General features: G+C 41.1%; 1 protein-coding gene across 1 annotated transcript in view; it reads left to right on the plus strand.

Moving 5' to 3' along the window:
* Positions 1-19,921, plus strand: part of LOC124000903 (nuclear body protein SP140-like protein) — a 29,106-nt gene extending 9,185 nt beyond the window's left edge. The window contains exons 2-13 of the mRNA XM_046307587.1: positions 9,026-9,159; positions 13,739-13,789; positions 14,004-14,087; positions 14,418-14,466; positions 14,662-14,850; positions 15,512-15,651; positions 15,855-15,923; positions 17,380-17,507; positions 17,657-17,774; positions 17,932-18,006; positions 18,256-18,399; positions 18,613-19,921. Of these exons, the coding sequence (XP_046163543.1) occupies positions 14,049-14,087; positions 14,418-14,466; positions 14,662-14,850; positions 15,512-15,651; positions 15,855-15,923; positions 17,380-17,507; positions 17,657-17,774; positions 17,932-18,006; positions 18,256-18,399; positions 18,613-18,726 (1,065 nt within the window). The 5' untranslated portion in view covers positions 9,026-9,159; positions 13,739-13,789; positions 14,004-14,048 and the 3' untranslated portion in view covers positions 18,727-19,921. The remainder of the gene's footprint in view (positions 1-9,025; positions 9,160-13,738; positions 13,790-14,003; positions 14,088-14,417; positions 14,467-14,661; positions 14,851-15,511; positions 15,652-15,854; positions 15,924-17,379; positions 17,508-17,656; positions 17,775-17,931; positions 18,007-18,255; positions 18,400-18,612) is intronic.
* The last annotated feature ends 308 nt before the right edge of the window (positions 19,922-20,229 follow it).

The following is a 20,229-nucleotide window of genomic DNA, read 5'->3' on the forward strand; positions in this document are numbered from 1 at the left end:
TTATCTCAGCTCACTGGTCACCATAGCAGCATCCACTCGTAGCACGCGCTCCAGCAGGTATATCTCACTGGTCACCCCCAAAGCCAATTCCTCCTTTGGTCGTCTTTCCTTCCATCTCTGCTGCCCATGACTGGAACGAATTGCAAAAATCTCTGAAGCGGGAGACTCACATCTCCCTCACTAGCTTTAAGCACCAGCTGTCAGAGCAGCTTTCAGATCACTGCACCTGTACATAGCCCATCTGTAAACAGCCCATCTATCTACCTACCTCATCCCCATACTGGTATTTATTTATTTTGCTACTTTGCACTCTACCTGCACATTCATCTTCTGCCGATCTACCATTCCAGTGTTTAATTGCTATATTGTAATTACTTCGCCACCATGGCCTATTTACAGTGGGGCAAAAAAGTATTTAGTCAGCCACCAATTGTGCAAGTTCTCCCACTTAAAAATATGAGAAAGGCCTGTAATTTTCATCATAGGTACACTTCAACTATGACAGACGAAATGAGAAAAAAAATCCAGAAAATCATATTGTAGGATTTTTAATGAATTTATTTGCAAATTATGGTGGAAAATAAGTATTTGGTCACCTACAAACAAGCAAGATTTCTGGCTCTCACAGACCTGTAACTTCTTCTTTAAGAGGCTCCTCTGTCCTCCACTCGTTACCTGTATTAATGGCACCTGTTTGAACTTGTTATCACTATAAAAGACACCTGTCCACAACCTCAAACAGTCACACTCCAAACTCCACTATGGCCAAGACCAAAGAGCTGTCAAAGGACACCAAAAACAAAATTGTAGACCTGTACTGGGCTGGGAAGACTGCATCTGCAATAGGTAAGCAGCTTGGTTTGAAGAAATCAACTGTGGGAGCAATTATTAGGAAATGGAAGACATACAAGACCACTGATAATCTCCCTCGATCTGGGGCTCCACGCAAGATCTCACCCCGTGGGGTCAAAATGATCCCAAGAACGGTGAGCAAAAATCACAGAACCACACGGGGGGACCTAGTGAATGACCTGCAGAGAGCTGGAACCAAAGTAACAAAGCCTACCATCAGTAACACACTACGCCGCCAGGGACTCAAATCCTGCAGTGCCAGACGTGTCCCCCTGCTTAAGCCAGTACATGTCCAGGCCCGTCTGAAGTTTGCTAGAGAGCATTTGGATGATCCAGAAGAAGATTGGGAGAATGTCATATGGTCAGATGAAACCAAAATATAACTTTTTGGTGAAAACTCAACTCGTTGTGTTTGGAGGACAAAGAATGCTTGCATCCAAAGAACACCATACCTACTGTGAAGCATGGGGGTGGAAACATCATGCTTTGGGGCTGTTTTTCTGCAAAAGGACCAGGACAACTGATCCGTGTAAAGGAAAGAATGAATTGGGCCATGTATTGTGAGATTTTGAGTGTAAACCTCCTTCCATCAGCAAGGGCATTGGCTGGGTCTTTCAACATGACAAAGATCCCAAACACACCGTCCGGGCAACGAAGGAGTGGCTTCGTAAGAAGCATTTCAAGGTCCTGGAGTGGCCTAGCCCGTCTCCAGATCTCAACCCCATAGAAAATCTTTGGAGGGAGTTGAAAGTTTGTGTTGCCCAGCAACAGCCCCAAAACATCACTGCTCTAGAGGAGATCTGCATGGAGGAATGGGCCAAAATACCAGCAACAGTGTGAAAACCTTGTGAAGACTTACAGAAAATGTTTGACCTCTGTCATTGCCAACAAAGGGTATATAACGAAGTATTGAGATATAGACCTACGATGTGATTTTCTGGATTTTTTTCCTCATTTTGTCTGTCATAGTTGAAGTGTACCTATGATGAAAATTACAGGCCTCTCTCATATTTTTAAGTGATAGATCTTGCACAATTGGTGGCTGACTAATTACTTTTTTGCCCCACTGTATAACTAGTGAATATCCTTCTCTCTATAAGCCTGTGGGTACCGTTTTATGCTTTTCTCGCCTTGATTTAATTTTGTATCATTTATTTTTATACAGATTCATTTTAAATGATTTCCGTAAATCAGTTGCCGTCCCTCAATTGTTTGTGGATGATGTGTCTCCTCCTGGGCAGCACACTGTAAGGGTCTGATCTGAGCGGGTCCTTGTCCTCTTTTGGTCAGACAGGAATTTCCTTCATGCTTCTGTTGGGGTTCATTTCATTGTTCTTTGTCAATCATTGGCTCATCGGTGAAATTCGCATTATAACAATATCTTAATTAAATCATTCAAAAACCTTTATAAATGCAATTGCAGGCAGAAGTTGACAAACAGGAACATAGCACGCATGTTTCTGTGTAAGTTCTGCATCAAAGAAAAGGTCCCATGTTATTTTATCAAACCCAAAGTCCAGTTCTCTGGATGTCACTGCCTACGTCATTATCTTTTACTCGTGAGACCAAAACCATGCCTACACAGCTATATAAACAAGGCTTTTAGTGTGTTATCTAAAAGATTAGCAGTAAATGTCCAAGTTGATTTATAGTGGATTGTCTGATGAGTCTCCTATCTCTTACACTCCCCTGCAGAGTTCTGTTTTCACAGTCACACATTTCTCAGGAAGTTTCTTCATAAGAGGCAGAGAGCCTAGAAAAGTACTGTGGAACAATATTAAACCTCATAATCTATATATATTGTTCATCTGTAGTCTAGGACCCTGTCAATGTAACAAGGGAGAGGTCGTATAACCCCTCCCCTTCTATTAATACAGCATAAGCATAATCAATTATTCTAATAGATCAATCATTTGGTACAGCCCCAATCATGACCCCTAAGTGAACTCCTGACACTTCAAATGCACCACAGAGTTTCCTCACAGACCCCCAACTGGAAAGCTCTGCTGGCAGAATCAATCACTCGAAGTCAATCTTAAATTAATCATTGTTTATTGTCAGCGCGCTGGAGAGGTTCCAACCAATTCAATGGACCATAGTACACATGTCAACCAGGAGCTCTCCTGGGCAGACCCAGCAGTTGTCTTTATATATGGCTATACACAGACAAGTTATATTTGCATGATTTAGCATACTTAATTAATCATTACCGTTTTGTTTCATTCATGTGACCGACCAATACTGGTTCATAACATGTGACCGACCAATACTGGTTCATAACATGTGACCGACCAATACTGGTTCATAACATGTGACTGATCAATACTGGTTCATAACATGTGACCGACCAACATCTCACGAGGCTTCTCCTCTCTAAGCTGAGACCTTGAGACCTAGCTTTTGTTTGTTCTCAAAACAAGGTCTGAAACATTACTGTATAGTAATTCCATTAATTCCTCTGGAGGACTGCAGTTAATCTCTCTCGGACAAGGTGACTTTTATCAATCAGCTCTATTTAAGCTCTGATTCTAAAATGCTAATTAGCGTCAAAGTAGACATCCTGCAAGACTACAAATCCCTGGAAGGTCCTGCACGTCATTTCTAGCTGACACCTTTGCAGTAGCAAAGGCATTGTGTCAATTTTAAGACATTTCACAGAATTTTCCACTTCAAGAAATGTAGCTCATTTATTAATTACTACTGTTACGAATCCCTTTTGGCCCGACAGTCTAGGGGGGATGGTAATGAGACCCGTAATATAACTCATGCAAATTATTATTGTGACAAAGTAAAAGTGTGCACGAAATAACCACGACAACAGAAATCTACCGTCAAACTCTAGGTTTATTTATAAACACACGGTAATGGGGGGAGCAGGAAAAGGGGCTGAGCTGGACCCAAGGAAAGAAACAATAAATATACAAAAACACACCCCTAAGCTAGACTAGCCTACTTTAACAACAACCAACTAACCAAAAATACAGTGGGTGGTCCGCCCAGTTCTAACTAGTGTATTTAACAAAGTTCACCTACGGGTAGTGTATGCCCATGGGCGACTTGTCTTGGTTTCCCCCTTTTTCCCACCAGCAAACAAACAAACACCATAACCAAAAACAATACTCACAGGTGATGACAAAGTGCTATGAAGGTGCTTTAAACAAAAGAGAGGTTAAGACACAAAGCGAGAGTGAAACACAGAGACCTACAGACATGGCATTTACAGAGAGATTGAGCTGAGCTGAGCTTTAGAACAAACAAATGATGGGGTTTTTAAACCATGGGGAAGGAACTGTGATAGGTCAGGAAATAGGAGGAGGTGTGTCTTCTGATTGATGATTGATTGTTGACTGATTGGGGAGTGATGATTTTCACCTGTGAGGGGAGAAGGAGAGAAAAGAAACACACACACAGGATACACACACACACAGGATAACTGTATCCGTAACACTCCCACCCTTAAAAGAGCAACCCTAGGGGTTGCGACTACAGTATTTCAATGAATACTCACAACAAAGCAACAACCTTGCAAAACATACAGAAATCATTTTCACACACGAGACAAAGCATCTGCCAACACATTATCTTAACAAAACCTGGTTACCCGATTTTGTCTTCGGTAACGGTCCGACACAATCAACCACCACATGCTCGAATGGTTCACCTATGACAGGTATGGGACAAAGAGGAGCGGGAGGAATAACCTGATTTGGTTTTCCTGTTATCTGACATCTGTGGCATGTCCGACAGAACTGAGCCACATCTTGTTTTAAACCCGACCAAAAGAAATGTCGAAGGATCCGATCATAAGTTTTTGTGATTCCTAAATGACCAGACCACTGGTGATCATGAGCAAGGGATAACACATTTTGTCGAAAGGCTGTAGGAATCACTATTTGGTAAACAGCATTCCAATCTCCATCCGCGTCAACATGGGATTTCCATTTACGCATGAGGAGATTACCATCAATGAAGTAAGCCACGTTCTTCTTCTTCACATCTTCCAATGAGACAACACTAGAAAAACATTTAGCAAGCTTGTTGTCAACCTTTTGGTTAGCAATCAGCTGCTCACGAGTGACTGGTAACTGTATTGCATCAGCAATAAGTTCAACGTTCTTTGATTCTTTCCTGGGCTGTTTGTCAGAGGTGATCAGCTTCTCAGAGGTATCACACAATCCATCCTCTTGATCAACCTCTTTGAACAGAACAGTATTCGACAAATCTATCTCATCACCCTCTTGTCGTGCCTGAGCACGAGTGACAGCACAAGCGGGGAACACATGTGGATAACTCTGTGCCAGCTCATTAGAGAGAGAGTGGTCACTTTTATCCAATACTTCCAATACGGGTACTACCTTTCCTCCGGCAATATCGTTACCCATTATAAAGGTCACACCTTTCACTGGCAACATAGGACGTACCCCCACTCTGAATATTCCACTGATTAACTCAGAGTGTACTTTCACAAAGTGCAATGGCACTGGGACAAAACCCATTTCAATACCCTGCACTAACACACTGGAACCACAATATGTATCGTCAGATAAGGGCAACACATCAGACAATATAAACGACTGCGCCGCACCAGTATCTCTAAGGATTTTAACCGGTCGCTGAGACGCTTCGTCATTCGTTAGGGACACAAACCCCTCGAAAATGAATGGTTCATAACGGCGGTCGGGGACTGAGACTTTCAAACTACAGTTACCCTGAGGCACCTGTTTTGTTGCAGACCTCTCAACCGTACGAATTAGAGCAACACCTGTTGGTGGCTTGGCACGAAGAGGCATCCCTTGTTTGCGTTTAAGCAGGAAGCAATCATTAATCATATGTCCTACTTTATGACAATAGAAACAGGGACGCTCATTCTTCTGGCGTGCTTGATATACTACTGCTGGCCGACTAGGGCTAAAGGTAGGAAACTCAGTGGCTCTACTCTCGGTTTGAGCCGAAAACACACCCTTGTGCATCAACACAAACTCGTCTGCCAACACAGACGCTTCTGCGAGGGCAGATACTTTCTGTTCGTTTAGGTAAACTACAATGCGTTCGGGTAAGCAATTTTTAAACTCTTCCAACAAGATTAACTCCCGGAGAGAGTTGAAATCAGTTACCTTACTAGCAGCATGCCATTTATCAAACAGATTTCCCTTGTCTCTAGCAAATTCCACATAAGTCTTACTAGAAGACTTTCTATGAGACCTAAATCTCTGTCGGTATGCCTCAGGCACAAGCTCATAGGCACGAAGAACAGTAGCTTTGACCACTTCGTAATTCAAACTGTCCTCCAGAGGTAACGCTGACAAAACCTCTTGGGCTTTACCAGTTAATTTACACTGAAGTAATAGGCACCATACCTCTTCAGGTCATTTCATTGCTACGGCTATACGCTCAAATACACAAAAATAGGAGTCAACCTCTGACTCTCTGAACAAAGGTACTAAGGCAATCTGCCTACTAATGTCAAACGTGTTTGAGGACACAGCAGGTGAGGACGGCTCACAAACAGGCACAGTAGGACCGGAGGCTAGCCTCGCTGTCTCTGCCTCCAGTTCCATCTGGCGCATTTTGAACTCCAACTGCCTTTGTTCTCTGTCTGCCTCAATTTTACACATCGCCAAATGCCGTTGTTCTCGTTCTTTTTCTGCCTCTATTTTACACATCTCCAACTGGAGAGTCTCTTGCCTAATTTGGGCTCTCTCTTCCAACTCCAGTTGAAACTGTGCTAAACGGACATCCCTCCTGGCATCACCATTTGACAGTGGGGAGAGTGGATCAAAACGGGACAATGTGGCTGGTGTTTTAGCCTCTCCCTCATTATCAGACACCAATGGGCTCACAGGAGCAGCAACATCCCCTACAGGGGTAGTAGACTCAGGCAGCGGTAACACAAGCACCTGCTCTTCCAACAATACATTTAATACTAGCCGTTTAACCTCCGCCTTAACTAAACTCTGCGGAATCGATACTGAATAATGGTCAGCCAAGGTCATTAAATCAACTCTACGACATTTGTCAAAAACCTCCCACGAAGGGTTATCCAAAAAGGATCTCAAATCAAAAGTATTCATTTTACACTACTTCACAAGTGCCAAAGAAAATAGCAAACACTAATGCTACTTCAGCTATGACGCTCAACACTGAACTATACCACTACAACAATCTACATGAGCGGCATGGGTGTCAGTTATGACAGATCCCGGATGAGCCCCCACTTATGTTACGAATCCCTTTTGGCCCGACAGTCTAGGGGGGATGGTAATGAGACCCGTAACATAACTCATGCAAATTATTATTGTGACAAAGTAAAAGTGTGCACGAAATAACCACGACAACAGAAATCTACCGTCAAACTCTAGGTTTATTTATAAACACACGGTAATGGGGGGAGCAGGAAAAGGGGCTGAGCTGGACCCAAGGGAAGAAACAATAAATATACAAAAACACACCCCTAAGCTAGACTAGCCTACTTTAACAACTACTAACTAACCAAAAATACAGTGGGTGGTCCGCCCAGTTCTAACTAGTGTATTTAACAAAGTTCACCTACGGGTAGTGTATGCCCATGGGCGACTTGTCTTGGTTTCCCCCTTTTTCCCACCAGCAAACAAACAAACACAATACTCACAGGTGATGACAAAGTGCTATGAAGGTGCTTTAAACAAAAGAGAGGTTAAGACACAAAGCGAGAGTGAAACACAGAGACCTACAGACATGGCATTTACAGAGAGATTGAGCTGAGCTGAGCTGAGCTTTAGAACAAACAAATGATGGGGTTTTTAAACCATGGGGAAGGAACTGTGATAGGTCAGGAAATAGGAGGAGGTGTGTCTTCTGATTGATGATTGATTGTTGACTGATTGGGGAGTGATGATTTTCACCTGTGAGGGGAGAAGGAGAGAAAAGAAACACACACACAGGATACACACACACACAGGATAACTGTATCCGTAACAACTACATTTAGCTAACGTTAGATAGTTAATCCAGAGATTCTTACCAATGCCTCGATTCGGCAGACTTGTAACCACATTCGTAGCTAATTAGCATTTCATTTTTTTTGGGGGGGGGGAATACAGGCAAATATATTTATAAAAGTCACCTTGTCCTTGAGAGATTTACACGGTTATCAAAATGTCACGCCAGGGTAAGCCTACATGAAACACAGCCCTTATTTTAAGTGTTAAAAAAAAATGATGGGAAAAATGAATGGTGGATAAATGGTGGATAAAAGACAAAGTTAACATAAGCCCTAGATGCCTTCAATTGGCCAATTTATAGGCATGCCCAATTTTGACATATTATTTTAACAAAGTGATGTTATGTAGGTAAATAAATAATCAAAAGAAAAACGTGTTTATTTATTAGCCTTGTGGTTATAAGTATTTAGGCATATAGTTGTGAAATAGGTCTCATGTGACATCATTGTCAAAAGCTCAAGACATACTGTTACATGCACAGTAGGTCTATATTATTTATGGATTGATCATATAGAAATATTAAAACATTATTTTATTTAAAAAATATATATTACATTTTTACCCCTTTTTCTCCCCAATTTCATGGTATCCAATTGTTTTTAGTAGCTACTATCTTGTCTCATCGCTACAACTCCCGTACGGGCTCAGGAGAGATGAAGGTTGAAAGTCAACCCAACCAAGCCGCACTGCTTCTTAACACAGCGCGCATCCAACCCGGAAGCCAGCCGCACCGGGTTGGACACCTGCTAATAACTCCTAACTGGTTAGGACAGCTCATGAGGTGTCCTAAATATCTATCGACTTGGTGTGACACTTATTTATAGCTTCACCTCTTATAGTTTCAAGGATAGCTATAGTTTTTTACCCATCAGCACTTACTGTAAATGTTCTACTCTGAGACCCTTTGTGAATACGGGCCCAGATCTAATGCATAGACTTTAGTGGGTTAACACTGTATTGTGATGTGCAGGAGACCCATGTTTCATTCACAGTCAGGCAGGTCTTTTATTTGATGATTTTAAATGTATTGTATCCACGTCTGGTACTACGGTCAATTTTTACTTTGCATGGTTTTAATTTGTGGTGGTATGAATGATGTCTGACTTCATCATTGGTTTGTCTCAGGGGAGAGGTGCATTGTGGTCCAGTGTTGCTGGTTGATGTCTGACTTCCTCATTGTTTGTTTTTTTCAGGGGAGAGGTGCATTGTGGTCCAGGGTCGCTGGTTCACCCCAAGTGGCTTTGAGGAGTTTGGGGGGACGAAGAGCAGAAAGAACTGGAAGTACAGTATCCGCTGTAGAGACACCACTCTGGGAGAACTGATCCAGGTACAGCATATATTTTGATTACATTTATTTGACAATTTAAAAACACAATTCAAACCAGACGTGGATACAATACATTTAAAATCATCAAATAAAAGACAGAAAAGTTGAACAGCTTGGTCACTTTTCATACTCAAATCAGGCCTATGTCATTTGGACAATGTTTCCATACACTACTACACTCTGGGATATATATACAGTACCAGTCAAAAGTTTGGACACACCTACTCATTCCAGGGTTCTTTATTTTTACTATTATTCTACATTGTATTCTACATTGTAGAATAATAGCGAAGACATCAAAACTATGAAATTACACATATGGAATCATGTAGTAACCAAAAAAGTGTGAAACAAATCCAAATATATTTTATATTTGACATTCTTCAAAGTAGCCACCATTTGCCTTGATGACAGCTTTGCACACTCTTGGCATTCTCTGAACCAGCTTCATGAGGTAGTCACCTGGAAAGCATTTCAAACCAACAGGTGAGCCTTTGTAAGTTAATTTGTGGAATTTCTTTCCTTCTTAATGCATTTGAGCCAATCAGCTGTGTTGTGACAAGGTACAGACGATAACCCTATCTGGTAAAATACCATGTCCATATTATGGCAAGAACAGCTTAAATAAGCAAAGAGAAATGACAGTACATCATTAGTTTAAGACATGAAGGTTAGTCAATCCGGAAAATGTCGAGAACTTTGACATTTTCTTCAAGTGCATTTGCAAAAATCATCAAGCGCTATGATGAAACTGGCTCTCATGAGGACTGCCGCAGGAAAGGAAGACCCAGAGTTACCTCTGCTGCAGAGGATAAGTTAATTAGAGTTAACTGCACCTCAGATTGCAGCCCAAATATATGCTTCACAGAGTTCAAGTAACAGACACATCTCAACATCAACTGTTCAGAGGAGACTGCTTGAATCAGGCCTTGATGGTCAAATTGCTGCAAAGAAACCACTGGTAGGCAACAACACATCTGCCACACTGACCCTCCAGACTAGGGCCCCTCAGGGATGCGTGCTTAGTCCCCTCCTGTACTCCCTGTTTACCCATGACTGCGTGACCATGCACGACTCCAACACCATCATTAAGTTTGCCAACGACACGACGGTAGTAGGCCTGATCACCAACGATGTTGAGAACCTAAAGGGAGGAGGTCAGAGACCCGGCAGTGTAGTGCTAGGACAACAACCTCTCCCTCAACATCAGCAAGACAAAGGAACTGATCGTGGCCTACAGGAGACAGAGGGCCGAGCACACCCCCATTCACATCGACAGGGCTGTAGTGGAGCCGGTCGAGAGCTTCAAGTTCCTACAGTTTCCACATCACTAAGAATCTATCATGGTCCAAACACACCAACATGGCACGACAACGCCTATTCCCCCTTTAGGAGGCTGAAAAGATTTTGCATGGGCCCTCAGATCCTCAAAAAGTTCTACAGCTGCACCATTGAGAGCATCTTGACTGGCTGCATCATCACTTGGTATGGCAACTGCTTGGCATCCAACTGCAAGGCACTACAGAGGGTAGTGCGTATGGCCCAGTACATCACCGGGGCCAAACTCCCTGCCATCCAGGACCTCTATACCAGGCGGTGTCAGAGGAAGTCCCAAAAAATGTCAAAGACTCCAGCCACCCAAGCCATAGACGGTTAATTCTGCCTCTGCATGGTAAACGGTACCAATGCACCAAGTCTGGAACCAACAGGACCCTGAACAGCTTCTACACGCAATCCATAAGATTTCTAAACAAAACTGCTAGATAGCTAATCAAATGGCTACACAGACTACCAGCATTGACTTTTTTTTGCAATAACTATTTTGCACTGACTATGCACACAACCTGGACTCAACCCACAACCTGGACTCCACCTTTTTTAAGGGGGTAGATCAGCTTTAATATTGCTGATAGATTGTGGGTTCTATCACCCCCACATGAAATAGCCTATTTGAGGCTGTTGAGGGGAGGACAGGCCCACAATAATGGCCAAAGTGAAATGGAGACAGTAGATACAGCTCTTCTGTTGTAATATAATAAAGACAGTAGATCTAGCTGGTCTGTCATAATATAATAGAGACAGTAGAACTAGCTGAAATGTCATAGTATAAAATAGACAGTAGATCTAGCTGGTCTGTCATAATATAAATGAGACAGTAGATCTAGCAGGTCTATAATAATATATTCAACCTTATGTTCCCTGTACTCTATATATATCTGTTTATTATACCTGTTGATACAGGGCTCATATGTGAAACTATTCTAACTGAACATTTTCTTTCACAGTGACACTGACTCCGAATGGGAGCCCCCAGTACCAAGTTGTCCATCCCCCACTGAAGCTGGTTCATCCAGCTCCTGCCACAAGTGGTATTCATCTGCCCAAATGTATTTCTGTATTTCTGCACAGCATGGAGGTGTCGCTGTGTTATTTGCAAAATGAAGTCCCCCATCACCTGCACCACATGCTTCGTGACCCTCTGCTTTACAGCAGAAAGAGACTGCTATGGCACCTGGCATCAGCAGCACAATATTGTGTAGAGGACTGAGGGTCTTCCAAATATTTAAAGTGTTATTTTGTAAATGTATATATATATATATATTTTTTCATGTTTATTCTCCATTTTTTTTGGGGGGGGGGTGTTAGAATACCATTTTGGTATTTTGTATATAGTTATTCCATTCAAAATGTATAACTTCACCAATTTGGCCACGTGGGTACATTTGGGCTACTTGTGTGGGACACCTGGGTGACTTCATGATAAATGTCATGTAGCAGACTCATTTTGGAAGTTATCATTCTGAAACTTTTGCACAAGTACTGTTGCCCTCTTATGTTTTTCACTGAATTTGTCCCCATCATCCTATCTGAATGTTTGTTTTGTCTTGATGATGATAAAACAATAATACATTTTAAAAACTGTTTTTTTCATTGTATTATCTAAACCAGATCTATTGTGTTATATTCTCCTACATTAAATTCACATTTACACAAACTTTAGAGTGTTTTCTTTCAAATCAAATCAAGAATATGCATATCCTTGGTTCTGAGCCTGAGCTACAGGCAGTTAGATCTGGGTATGTCTTCAGGCGGAAATTGAAAAAAATAGGGGGGCAGCTGTAAGAGGTTATTAACAAAGATTATACCTTTTTTATAATCAATTAGTATATTTGAGTTTAACCATAATATTTGTTCTGTCTTTTCTGATGCATAAAATTGAAATTGCAACCAGCTTTCTATAGCCTGTTTTTAAAATGGTGATATTCTGGAGATGATGTTATTTTCAAATAACCGAAAGTGAGAAGTTGTAATCTGAATAAAGGGGAAAAAGGCATTTTTTTAAATGGGGTGAGCCATTCTTACTAATCTGCTGGAAAACCAGTTCGGATTTCAGTACAATGTTTGTATGACTGAAGCCTTTAGTGAGAGGTTCAAGGCTTTAATCATGTCCACCCTCCAAATTCATATTCATTATATAAATATGCCTGTTTAATTTTGCCTGGCTTGCCATTCCAAATAAAGTGGAATATTTTTTCTCATATATTTTTTTAAGTCGTTCTGTGTTTTTAACCGACTTGTCTAGTTAAATAATGTTAAAAAAAAATGTTTTTATTAAAATAAGTAGACTGGGATATGACTCAATAAATTAAGACGCTAGTTAACTCGTGGCTTGACCTAGGGACTCAGAAATAGGTTTGAAATATAGCTCTCCCTTTCCTCTTTTCAACAAACGTACGTGTTCATGGATACTCCCATAATTAAAACATTTACAAAGAAAATAGAAAATTTCACACATTTATTGTTTTAGTTGTACTTGTAAAAAATACATTCCTCTCACCTCAATGTGTCACGACTTCCGCAGAAGTTAGTTCCTCTCCTTGTTCAGGCGGCTTTCGCCGGTCTGTGTTGCCGGTTTTCTAGCCATCATCGATCCACTTTTCATTTTCCATTTGTTTTGACTTGTCTTCCCACACACCTGGTTTCAATTCCATCATTACATGTTGTGTATTTAACCCTCTGTTCCCCCCATGTCCTTGTCCGGAATTGTTTCATGTAATTTATTGTAGTTTATTGTATTGCTTGTGCATGTTATTCTGGTGTGCGACGGGTTTTGTACCCATTGATTTATTGTTCTGTTTCCGGTGGTTTTTATTATTAAACTGCTCCGTTGTAAACACAGTTTTTGCTCTCCTGCTCTTGACTTCTCTGCCGCCAGTACGCACGCCGTACACAATGTTTTGTCATGCTGACATAAACTGACAAGGTGGATGAGTTATTTCGAAGAATTCACACAGGTCCATTTCTGTTGGTAGTAATTAGCACTGTGACAACCAACCCATGAGGCAACCAACCCAGGTCTCCCCTACTCTTACCACAGCATATCAGTTTATCATTACATATACCAGTAAAATTGGGCCAGACAGAGCAATGAACTATACACATTATACCCTTTTTGTTTTTCTGTAAAGAAACAAACAGTACAGTTATTTCACTGATGTTCCAATCAGTCACTCAACACTCAAAACCAATGTCTGTTCCCCTTCTCTCCCCCTTCATTTCACCATTCCACCCACCTCAGGGAGGTCATTTAACTTCACCAGACATTATTAAAAGAAGAACGAGTGCACAGGTAGGAGACCAATCTTTCAATATACCACATTCTCTGGATTAACAGCCAAACTTGATTTGACTATTTAGTTGTACAAATGCTCTCAAATGCTTAGTACATCCACATCATACTGTATATCTATATAACAGTACAGCATCATTCTATTTAAAAAATGATTTTGTAATAACTGAATTAAAAAATATATCCTTGCCTTTAACAACTGAATGTAATCCAGGATCACCACCCTGGTTCCTCATCCACTGTTCGGAGGTCCCTACAAATGAATAGAACGGTAACACATCATTGCAATTCAGCTTCTGTAAGTACAACCTGATACCATACTGGGCATAGAAACATGTGGAACCATTGAAAATGCAGAGAAAGTGCTGCATCGTCATAGCATCTGAATACATGTTGTTTATGATTGTTAGTCATGAATCAGTTTTATTGCAACATCTGAACTTGACAGCTTAGCCTTATCCAATGATATTCTGATGCTTATACGGGCATGAATTTATATTTCTTGTGCGTGATCATACTTTGACCAATGATCATTTTGTTTGTCCATGTTCTTACCATATTGGATAAAGAAGAGTCTATTATGTGACTGATATATGTACAACTGGTCTGTCCCTTTTTTCCTATCTAGGCCAAGAGAGCACTGTTTCCCTTCAACCAATCAGCGGGCTCAATCACAGGTATGTACACCAATCACAACTCAATGGAATCTTTCTGAATCCTTTAGACATGACTATCTGGTAAAGGGGATGGTGTTGTCACTCTAACTTTGTGTTTTTGTTGTTATATGGTTTTGTGAATAACACAGGCCTGACCCTTTACACTTATATAGTAAACCATCTTTCCCTAAACCTCTTTGTTTATCTTTACTTCAGAATCTGAGGAGGATGATGAGGAGGAAGAAGAAGCTGAGCAGGAAAGAGAGGAAGGAGAGAGAAGAGATCAGGCAAACACTGCTGGAGAGAGCAGTACAGGAGGCAGCCATTGTGGTGTGAAGAAGTCTGTCTTCAATGTCACCTGTGGAGCCATCAATGGAATGCTACATAAGGATCGGTTTGCATCAGGTACAAATTTTACTGGAGACACTTTTACATGTTGCCAACCCTCTTTCTCTGGCTGCACCTCAAATACTGACCCCACTTAGTGCTTTTATTAAGCAGAAAACCCATTTCAGCAGATCCACAGGTTCTGCCATGAGAGGTGACTATATAGTTCCCTTCAGGAAAAGCACCTTCAGTCAGACGGCTTTCACTGTGAGAGCTTCCCATGTCTGGAACTCACTGCCTTCAGACACATGTAACTGTGCAACACTCAACCTGTCTGTAGTTTGTGAGGTGTGTAGATTTTCTTTGTTAATTTTCTGTCTTTTGTTTGGTTGCTTTTTGTGTTATTGCTCTTTCTGTCTGCGTACTAAGTGGTAGTTGTCATGTGTTGTTCTCTGCTCTGTATGTGCTCATTGTCTGTACTGCCCAGGGACAGCGGTAGAAAGTTTGCCTACTGGCTAAAACCGTCACTTTTACTGAAAATGTCCCTGCAAACATAAACGTAATAAAGTAAAGTAAATGACAAACCGTTAGCTATTGTTGACAATACACTACATGTTATTTTACCATAGCCCCATGTCACTCTGGTCAGCTGTAATGCGCCAAATGTAATGTATATTAAGGTTATAGTAGGGTTTCATTTGAGTTTGTCCTTCTGCCCCTATCTTCTCTGTTGCCCCAGGGTCGTGTGGAAAGAGCATCCGTACGGAGCAGCGCTGGATGACCCCGGTGGAGGTTTTGACGGGGGGGTCAAATCTGGAAGATCCCTCCTGGAAGAAAGACATCCAGTGGGACGGGAAACCACTCAGCCTCCTCATCAAGGTACAGAGGGAAGGAGAACAGAGAGAAAGAGAGGAAGAAAGATGAGGGGGAAATAATGTGTGTTTGGCACTTACCAACCTACTGTACAAGGAATGCCTTAAGATAGTCTGCAAGGTCTTTAAGGACCTGTGGTGAAAACATTTGCTGTCTTCAAAGACATTTTACTAGTACTACTACTGTCTTTGTTTGTTTCTCATTTCCAGAGTAAGATCTTGGTCATCCACTCTCTCCTGTGTAAGTGCAAGCTGTGCAGCTCCACGGCCAAAGACAGGGTAAGTTTCCCCCTCGACCCTCACGAACACAGCGGCACCCACTTACCAATCAGCCAATCACATTGGTTAAACAAATGCTTCAGTTGTAATAATGAAATTCCAAGATGTTACTTAACATCACTGTATAGGGAATGAATGAATGACATTTTCATGTCAAATCATCAGTCGGCAACCCATCCCTTACGGGATTAATTGACACATAAACTAGCATTACAATGATTCACAGTGATAATTCAGTGATAATTATTCTGGTGTTCTGCGCAGTGTGCACTGTATAAATAATGAAAAATAAATCAGTACACAATAGTAGATAAGGTTTTTCAAGCAATAATAATAATAATAACCCTTGATCTGTAAAAATGATACATACATACAGAGAAATCCAACAGAAGGTGTTTCAACCTGATCTTGCACAAAGAGAATATTGAAGTGTGAGATCAGAGAGATCAGAGAGAAGACTGTGAGACAGCCCTACAGACAATCTATACACATAAGTGCACTTTGCTATATAAGAGCTAAATACTTTTCGAATGTAATTATAGGTTGCCCTTTTTCTTTTATTCCAGGCTTTATCAAAAAATTCAGAGAACAGAAATACACAATGTACAAAAAAACATTTCAGTTTCTCCTCATCACTCAGCCACATATTGCCAGGGTAAATCTGGTGGGTTCCTGAAATAAGGACAAATGTATATATATCGCGGTAGAAAGTGCAATGGATGATAAAATGAATGTTATTCTCTATTTCTTCGAGGTCACAATAGTTACACAGTTTTTCCTCATCCATTATCCCGACCTGTTTCAATACGCAGGGGAAATATCCCCGGTCTTACATGGCGATCTCTTGCTTTTAGGTAGGTTGTACATAATATACTGTATCTCTCACACACAAATTCACCCTTAATCAAACAAAAGGTTCTCAATTTGGGTTTATGAATCATCTCCCCCACCCATTTATTTTCATATTGCGTCATCAGTTGTTTTTAAATAGTATCTATATCTCCGTTAATTTGGTCTTCGCACAAATGGTAAAGGTCAGACTGCTGGAAAAGGTTCAACATTTTGGTTGCCCAGGCTCCTCCTGTGAACAGATCCCATTGAAAACATTTCTGGCAAAAGGCATATCCAACAGTCTATTCCAAAGTCTCACTATATACACCTTCCATCTCACGTCACAGGGATCCCAGCCCATTTCCCTCAGGGTTTGTTCAGTTTCTGCCATAATAATACATCAGCATTTCATCATCATATCCTACTCCAGTATTTAACTGTTTCATTTATTTTGCCAAATCATTCGTAAACATAGCAAACAGAGTTGGTGATAAGGCATGTCCTTCTTTTACACCCGAGGGTGTGGGAAATAAATATGTACGATATTCGTTAACACACAAACAGGCAGTTGGTGCTTGTTTGTTTCCAATTCCTTCTCACCTTCCTCTCTTCTCTGTCTTGGCAGCATGATCAGGATAACGATGATGACTGCTTCGTCTGTAGAAGCCAGGGCAGCTTGATATGCTGTGATGAGTGTCCTCGCTCCTTCCATCAGAGATGTCATCTTCCTAATGTGGATGATGCTATCCTATGGTGAGAAGAGTTGAGGGTTGATGAGAGACAGAGTGAGACAAAGATATTGATATAAGAGAGGTATGTTTGTTCTGTGTAGGTAAACTTAGCTGTCAGCTTTTTGTGCACTATTGAAATATGTGTGTGTGTGTGTGTGTGTGTAATCACAGGGATGATTGTCCGTGGATGTGTACATTCTGTGTACTGAGGGCCAGTCAGTCGTGGCGCTACCCCAAACAAATGACCTACCAGGAAGCTTTGACCTGCCGAATCTCAGACCACCAACTGGTGAGGAGCCTGAATGAATGACTTCTATCATTGGTCCAACTACCTCCAATTGCCTGTCCATTATAAGCATCACCATATATTTGACATTAAATAATTATTCAGAATTAAATGTAAACAATATTTGACCAGTCACGCAAAGGTGTGTTTACTCTGACAGGAATGCCAGTACCTCCTGCTGTGTCTGTACAATGCGGACGAGGAACACATCGTTGTGGCAGATCCTTGCATCAATGTCAGTTTGCTTGGTTCTCTCTCTCTTTCCCTCTGTGTGTGTGTGTATGTGTGTGTGTGTGTGTGTGTGTGTGTGTGTGTGTGTGTGTGTGTGTGTGTGTGTGTGTGTGTGTGTGTGTGTGTGTGTGTGTGTGTGTGTGTGTGTGTGTGTGTGTGTGTGTGTGTGTGTGTGTGTGTGTGTGTGTGTGTGTGTGTGTGTGTGTGTGTGTGTCAAAGTTCACATATCTCCGTCTGTATGTTTCATTGCCAGGTGAGAAACTACACCAGTGTGATAAAGACCCCTATATGGCTGGACAGGGTTGTGGAGAAGCTGCAGCAGAATCTCTACCTGTCGGTGCAACACTTTGTGTCTGATGTGTTGCTTATCTTCACCAACTGTGCCACATTTAACAGGGTAAGACTGCACTACTGCAGTATCCAATGTGAAGAATTAAGGTAACATTTTTTTGAACAAATCTTGGAATTGTGCTAATGCATGAATAACACTTTAACAATGTGTCTTTGTTTAATCCATAACAAATAGGAATTAGGCTAAATGAGTTGTGTTTTATGCATTACTAGTTTATTATGTTTTCTATACAAATGTGTCTGTCTTTTGTTAATGAAGGACAATGCAGAGTTCCGTGGGATGGGTGAAAGATTGAAGGATCTATTTGAGAGAGAGTTCGAGAGTACATTCAGCATCCAACTTCAGCATCCAACTGCATCCAACAGCCAGTAGAGCCTTCATCAAGTCTGTACTGTTATCTCACTATGAGACAACAGGGAATATTCACCATGCAATGGTCTTTCTATACAGCCTTCATACAGACTTGCATGTACATTATTATCCATCTAGTCCTTTCATGAATTTCTTTCATGAATTTCTTTCATTCGTTCTGGCAGTCAAAATGGGTGTGTGATGATAATTGAAATAGAATGATGGTGATAACATTGCATTTCACACAGTAAATGTTGCTTTGCTAACTTCTCATACAAGAGCCTTAGAGTTCCTCACCTTCCAGGTTCTTACTTTTGATTAGGCCTCACTAGATTCATGTCCAGGGCTTCTAGCGAAAATAAACTCATGCATTTCTAAAACATTGTACAACATAATACTTGTTTGACTGTGTAGGCTACCAGAATGTGGTTCTGTTGAGGAGAATATCACCAGACAGAGCAGCAGCGCCCTCTTCAGGGCAGTTAGGTGAGCGAGGGCTTTGGGTCTCTGCCCTCATGCAGGACCTGCATACGCTGCTAATGTAACAGTTGTTAAAGTACTGTGTGAATTTCACCAGGTTCATATATTAATATGACATGTTGATTTGTTATTATGCATGCCTGCATCCTGGGAGTAGGGGAGTGTGTACTTACATTTTGCCCTGCTCAATTCATTTTGATGCGCTATGAGAGGTAGGCACGTTTTTTCTGTCGTCTTCAGAAAAATGTGATTATTTTAAGCACAAAGTCATACACACAGTGTTTTGTTCATGAATAATGTTGTATATTTAGATGTTACTCATAAGTTGATGGTTTTGTTAAGATGCACCTGTAACAACCTTTTAGGATGATATTATCATTCTGAATTCAACATATGGTTCATAGCTAGCTAAGGTATTAGCAGGCTATTGTATGTGTGAACGATGGCGAGCTCCTCGAATGATCCCAGTCCCTTGTGTTGTGCATCTGTTGTAGAAAGAGGCGACGATTCGCTGAACAAATGTGCTCTACAAATGTTTTATTTCCTTTTGGATGCAGGTATGCGGTTTTATCTATGTAAAATATATGTTATGTGTGGATGCATAATAAGGAGAGGCTGTACTAATTTTTGTATTCTAAAATCATTTTGATGCGCGATGAGAGAAAGAGGCGACGATTCTCAGAACGTATGTGGCTCTACAAATGTTTTATTTTCTTTTGGATCCAGATGCAGGATGCAGAGAGTGAATTCTGCTTAATTAAAACAACCTGATCTCCAAAGTCCACATCTATAGTCTCACATACAGCCCGGAATCAAACCAGGGTCTGTAATGACACCTTTGGCACTGAGATGCAGTGCCTTAGACCGCTGTGCCACTCGGATCATTTTTGGATGATCATCTCTCTCATTGAATCAACAGAGGTGTGTTTCTCTTTGCAAATATCTCAATCTCAGTTAAGAACAAATTCTTATTTACAATGACGGCCTAGGAACAGTGGCTTAGCAGTCTCGTTCAGGGCCAGAACGACAGATTTTTACCTTGTC

The sequence above is a fragment of the Oncorhynchus gorbuscha genome, linkage group LG16 (assembly GCF_021184085.1).
Source record: "Oncorhynchus gorbuscha isolate QuinsamMale2020 ecotype Even-year linkage group LG16, OgorEven_v1.0, whole genome shotgun sequence".
Classification (NCBI taxonomy): domain Eukaryota; kingdom Metazoa; phylum Chordata; class Actinopteri; order Salmoniformes; family Salmonidae; genus Oncorhynchus; species Oncorhynchus gorbuscha.